Here is a 6,424-nt window from a genome sequence, read left to right on the forward strand (position 1 = left end):
CTTTTTTACTATAAAAGGTATCTTTTGATTGTATTGAGATTGTTGGTGTCCAGATCAAACATTCAGATTTTCATATTTTAAGGTTAAAAATACAAATAAGGTAGCCTTAACATACATATATGGCTTTAAAAGTATTTTTATTAAAACATTCAGAAAATTTTACAAAAAAAGTATCTTTAGTAAAAAAAGTTTTAGTTAAAAATGCATTCCTTATAAGCTACAAATCATTAAATAGGCAAAAAATGCAGAAATTGCTTGAAACCTCAACTTTAACCAGCTAGAACTCGAAGCCAAATGAAGGAATCGCGCTGAAATATTTGTTGTTGTTAGACTTAAAAAACCACGGAGCGCTCTACCTAGACCTCGTCATCGGGCACCCTGTACACCTAGACACTGTACTTGAATGATTTTTGTACCAAGGCACCGAAAACAACCTGAACCTTGTCAACGGCTACCCTGGCAAGCTAGTTACTGTTACTGCTCGGGAACGCAGAGTATGCACTGGCAACCTCTTGATTCTAAATATCGTAATATATTATTATTTTTTTTGAGAAAGCAATTCCCATCTGTATATAGCTGTGCGGTCAACTTAACGGTCCTAACGATTTTAGCATTTGTGGATTATGCACTCACACATCATAAAAATACGCAGCCTTTTTACTAATATATATATATATATACGCACTCACACACACACAAATATTCCTACGGAGGTCGAGAAATCGTAAATATATTATGTCTCATGCAGAAAATTATAACATAAATCATACACTCGAACATAATTTTTCGAAGTCAGTGGATAATTAAGTCAAATTTTGTAAAGCTTAGTGATAAATTATTTAAATACATGTTTGCTTATTGAAATGAATTGCGTCACTTGGATCATCACCAAAAAAGTCACAGAACTTGATTTTATTGTTACAAATATTGCTACCGAAGTCAAGGAATCATAAATATACTATGTTGTCACGTGTTATGGCGGCCGTGGCGCGACGACAGAACGTCTGTCTCGCAAGCCAGAGGATATCGGTTCAAGCCCGGGGTCTGTCACTTTTTCGTTTCACTCTTCACTCGTAACAATGTCTCTTGCAAAAACTTATAACATAAATCATACACTTGATCATTATTTTTCGATGTCAGTGGATAATTAAGTTAAAGTTAATAAGTAATGGCTCCAAAGTATTCAAATGCCTTGTCTTTATTTTTTTTAATTAAAATTGTTATGCAAATATCCTTGAATTTCTAGAATAATTACAAAAGTATTCCAGTATCAGTACAAACATGAATTATAATATAACTTTAAAATAAGATTGTTTTTATTTACTTACTCACAAATCCTTTTTTTGTTGGTATATCAGAAAATTTGATTTCTAAGGTTTATTTTTTAACAAATTAAATTCTCCTAATTTAGATATAGATGAATAATATTGTAAATTAAGATCATAAAATATATTTCTATTTGAATATTTTTTGGCCTTTGTGATAGTTTTTAATAAAATTTTCTACAAAATAATATTATTATTGATTAAAATAAAAGCTTAAAAAAATCGAGATACATAGAATTTAGTTTACCTCATTATTGAGTGTCCAGCGGTAAGGACGACCCTGGGGTGAATGAGAGTACCACCACACTGGTAGACGTTGAGTTTCTCGGGCTTTCCACCGACGGCTTCGTCCTTGAAGGTCGCAACCATCCATGGTAACTTTCCAAATTGGGCTTCGTTGTCCTTGGCACAGGTTATACGGAAACAAACACCCTCGGGATTGCGCTGACCGCAGCCTTTGCGCACAGTCGGCTTGGGGATGATCTTCTCTTGGGTCACGTCAGGTGGAGCACAGCAGACGTCGAGGTAGTTGTCGTACGGTCCACTCAAATTGTTGAAAATTTTAACGTATTATACTTTGCGTTTAAGAAAAATTAATCGAGTGAAAAATCGGTATAATCATTATATCTGATGTCTATGAGACCGACTCCGTTCTCGAGGATGGTGCTGTTCTGGCATTGGTTGTAAGGCACACACTCGCAGTCGCCGTTGCCACCGCTGCTCTGCAGCATTATTGCCGTTACTGAATACATCGAAGATCAGACCGCTCAAGTGTGCCGTCGGCAGAGACCGGCGCTGCCCCTTGACCTCGGGCTGCCCGGCGGAGTACGAAAACGACGTCTTGCTCCTGCTCATCGCGGTGACTCAAACGTGCCGCGGCTGTCGGTAACGGCTTCGGGGATTCTTCGCCCAGCGCGTCTCTCTCCAACACACACTCACGCACTGATGTTTCACACGTGCACGCGCGCGCACTGATTACTCCCGTCTACCTCCGCGTAAGTCCGCAGCAGGTCGACACCGCCTCGTCTACGGCTTTTCTCGAGAGACCTGTTCACTGGAATCTTGGGCCAGGAGTTTGTAACTCGTCGCAGAAGAGATCCTTGGATGAGCAGACGGCAAAAGTAGATCGGTCTTCTCGCGGCAGTAGGGCATCCGTGGTACAGTAGCAGTAGAGCAGCAGCAGCCGAGGAGAACGGGAAAAGCTTGGGTTCTGTTGCCAGATCACCGGCTCGCCACCACTGGCAGCAGCAGCAAGAACATCGACCTGCGCGAGCTGCCTGATGAAACCAGCCAGCCGAGCGACTGTGGCTAGACGGATGTCCCAGGTTCTGGACTCAGATGATGCTCTCGGACGAGCGAATTACGACCAGAAAAAGACTTTTCGCGGGACGCATCGTGCGGAGCCGCGTAACACTGGTCGTCGACGCGACCTATTGACGCAGCTGCTCTGCAGCATTGTTGCCGTTGCCGGCCGCGACGACGGCAGCGGCGGTTGGTGCGCAGCGCGATGCAGAGCTGTGGCGGCGTAGCCCAAACACACTCACACACACAGAAAAACAAAAATATAAAAAACAAAACAAAAAATAATACAAAAAAATGCCCAAGGAATTATACGATTTCTAAAAACTCAAGCCACTCAACCCACTCCTAAAAAGAAAAAAAAACCATTAAAATAAATTCAATATAAAAAGTAAATTGAGACTTACCTCCGTTCCTACCAGCCGATGGAGTCCAGCTGTACACTCCCTAGGCTTTTTACATAGGGAGCATACTTGTTCCGCCTCGTGTGATTCCCATGATTCTTCAATACAGGCAGCTCTCCCAAGTTCTATTTCGAATGTTAATTTATTACACATTAGACAATTGATAGTGTATTATCTTGACGACAACGTTATGTACGATTTTGTTTTTAAAATAAACTATATTCAGTCCAAAAAGAACAGTCAAAGCGAACAGTCATGTTAGTTTACTGAATAAAAAGTTTGTTTACAAGGTTAAACTGCATTTTAACTATTTATTTTAATTAGTTATGGGCCCAGTCACCTAACTGTGTAAATGAAACGTGTTTTTATCAAGAAGCGATTGCTTGCGAAGCATCGATAAATAGCCGCAAATGGATTTGGCGAAGCACATCAATCCGTTAACTGGCGAGGCAGACTGTCCGATCTGAAAACGAAAGATTTGTGACCTGCTCGATTATCATGCAGCCGCATTAGACGTTATCGATAACAAGGTTAAGAAACCAGAGCCTCTAGTTAGCACCGTCACCGCAGCTGAGCAAAAAGATTACAAAGAGAAGTATGATTTCTATCGAAAGGCTAATAGCTATGCAAAGTCTATGATTGGCAGCTCAGTTACAGATGCAGTGTATGAGAGAATTATCGATAAAGAAACAGCGCGTGATGCTTTCGAAGCGCTCAAAGAGCAGTTTGAAGCGACATCCAAGGATCAACTTTTTCAAATTTGTGATTTATTTTTCGCTTTTTGTTGGATGTCAGGATGTTTCTACACATTTAGCTAAGTTGAGAAGTCTCTGGAGTGATCTCAACAACGGCCTCGATGGTCGAAAAGAAAACAAGTTACCGAACTTATTGCTTGTGTGTAAAACGTTGAATATTTTACCTACTGAGTTTGAGACGTTTAGGTCTAGTTGGATACTGCTGACCAAAGACACAGAGGAAACCTTTGATGAGTTGACTACACAGTTGTGTATATTCAAGAGAAACTTCAAGAAAAATACCGGCAACGACAAATTTTCAAATTTGCAAACGACAATCAGAAGCTTTAATGGCAAAAGGTGAGATGCAAAAGCAAGACGCTAAAAAGAAGTCGAGAGCAGGTACGTCGTGCAATTACTGTAGTTAGAAAAACCATTGGGTCAGTGAATGCAAAAAGTGGATTGTTGATAGACGTCCACCTAAAAATAAAAACAAAACCGCTAATCACTCTTAAAATCAAGCTAACCACAAAAATATTCAAAGCAAAAGTCAGAGCAATGCAGTTTAGGTTAAAGAAGGTTTCGTTTTGTCAATTTCTGAATAAATTTTGAATGCCGAGATCAACACTATAGATTGGTGGATCGACAACGGTGCAACAAGACACGCAACAAATAATTTAGATTTCTTTGTAGATTTCAAAAGGTTCGACAATCCATGTGGTATAAAGGCTGCTGGAAAAGAGCTCTTGCAAGCAGTAGGGAAGGGCATCATAAAAGTTGTATCAACAGTGAACAACGAGCGATACATATTAAACTTGAATGATGTTTGGTACATTCCTGACATATCGAAGAATTTGTTCTGTTTTAGCAGTTTAAGACAGAAGCAGAAAAAGCATTTTTGAGTCAACAGCTACGCAGTGATCGCTCAAAGTTAATGGTAAAATACTGCTAAGTAGAGTCCGAAATGTTCCGAAAGGAACACTATTCAAAGCAGCTATCAAACCAATTTTTTCCGCTGACAATGTAAGTTTCAATGTTGCTGTTACTGATAGCTCTCAATTACAGCTGTATCACAAGAGGTGGGGGCATCAGGATAAGCAGTATGTGAAAAATTTATTACAAAAGGAGCTAGGCATTAATGTCAAGGCCAGAGAAATTTGTGAACCGTGCGTTTACTGTAAGGCACATCGTTTGGTTTTCGGTACCAGGAGAAAAGCAAGTCAACTTAGAGAACTGATTGCTACAGATTTATGTGGCCCTTTTGACGTGTCATTCAGCAAGAAAAAGTATATGGCTGTATTTAGAGATATGTACACTAAATTTTGATACTGCTACATAATTACAGATAAGTCTGACGTCACAGAAGCTTTACAAGCTACCATTGCTCACGCAAAGCAGCAAGGTCATTCGATTAAGGCGCTTCTGAGTGATAATGGTGGTGAGTTCGACAACGCGGAGGTCAAGGCTATTCTACAGAAAAACGGAATAAGGCACATGTTGACAGCTTCGTATACACCTCAGCAAAATGGTTGCGTTGAACGAGAAAATCGCACGATTGTTGAAATGGCTCGAACATTTAAATACTTCAATCCAGAAGTGAAATCTCCTGAGGCCATTTGGGCAAAATTAGTCACTACAGCTACGTACGTATTGAACAGAACAGGCAAGTCATCGGTAGATGGTGTGGGTCCTTACGAGCTATGGATTGGAAGTAAGCCTAGAATCAAGGACTTACGTATCATTGCATCAACTTGCTACGTTCATGTATCTAAAGAAAAGAGAAGATAAATGGATGAAAAAGCAATCAAAGGTTATCTGATAGGTGACGATAACGATGAGAGATAGAGAATCTATGTCAAAGAAGAGCACAAAGTTATTGTCTCGAGAGGCGTTTAATTTCGAGAATTGACGCGAGATTGCGATCATGAGGTTAAGTTACTTCTCAAAGATTCTGATTTTCAGAAAGATGACACTGAGAAAGATCCCGAGATTCCAGTTCAACAAGAATCATTCGTGTATGATTCGAAAAGCACGGATTATGTATCGGCGACCGATAATGAGCAAGAACTAGCGCAGCCTCTGTCATTACCTACGAGAATCTTGAGAGATCGCTCGAAATTGAAAAAACCAAGTTACCTACAAGAGTACGCACATGTTGCACAAAACAGCGATGATTTCATTGACACGTATATAAACCCTCAATCATTTCTAAAAGCGGTTTCAGGTAGAGAAAGTCAAGAGTGGAAACAAGCCATGGAAGATGAGATAAAGTCGCTCAGTGAAAATCACACGTGGAAAATGTCAGACTTGACACCAGGAGCAAAAGCGATTTCATGTTAATGGACATACAGAGTGAAAACCAATCCAGATGGTTCAGTCAGTCGGTACAAGGCAAGACTAGTCATAAAAGTCAATGCTACGGTATTGATTATAGCCAAACCTTCAGTCAAGTAGCAAGAATGGGAACCATACGTTCAATTTTAAGCATAGCTGCAAGTGAACAAATGCACCTAGCTCAGTTTGACATATGTACAGCGTTTTTATACAGTGACCTTGAAGAAGTTATTTACATGCAGCAGCCTAAGAGCTACAATGACGGTACTGATCAGGTATGTCAACTTCAAAAAAGTTTGTATGATTTGAAACAGGCTCCAAGATGTTG

At 40.0% G+C, this 6,424-nt stretch overlaps 1 protein-coding gene across 1 annotated transcript; it reads right to left on the reverse strand.

Annotated features, from left to right (window-relative positions):
• Window positions 1-1,568: 1,568 nt before the first annotated feature.
• On the reverse strand, window positions 1,569-2,180 carry LOC116417347 (phenoloxidase-activating factor 2-like). Its single transcript, XM_031930077.1, has 2 exons — window positions 1,969-2,180; window positions 1,569-1,869 (listed from the first exon to the last, which is right to left on the reverse strand). The coding sequence occupies exons 1-2, from the start codon at window positions 2,178-2,180 to the stop codon at window positions 1,569-1,571; spliced, it is 513 nt and encodes a 170-aa protein (XP_031785937.1).
• Between the last annotated feature and the right edge of the window lie 4,244 nt (window positions 2,181-6,424).

Source organism: Nasonia vitripennis, assembly GCF_009193385.2.
Source record: "Nasonia vitripennis strain AsymCx chromosome 4 unlocalized genomic scaffold, Nvit_psr_1.1 chr4_random0008, whole genome shotgun sequence".
Classification (NCBI taxonomy): Eukaryota; Metazoa; Arthropoda; class Insecta; order Hymenoptera; family Pteromalidae; genus Nasonia; species Nasonia vitripennis.

What these genes read in the sequence shown, in the direction of transcription:
- LOC116417347 (XM_031930077.1), bottom strand. Translation starts at nt 2,180, where the DNA reads ATGAGCAGGAGCAAGACGTCGTTTTCGTACTCCGCCGGGCAGCCCGAG. An exon ending in CATCCTCGAGAACGGAGTCG is followed by an intron (nt 1,870 to 1,968) that starts GTCTCATAGACA and finishes CAACAATTTGAG; the next exon opens with TGGACCGTACGACAACTACC.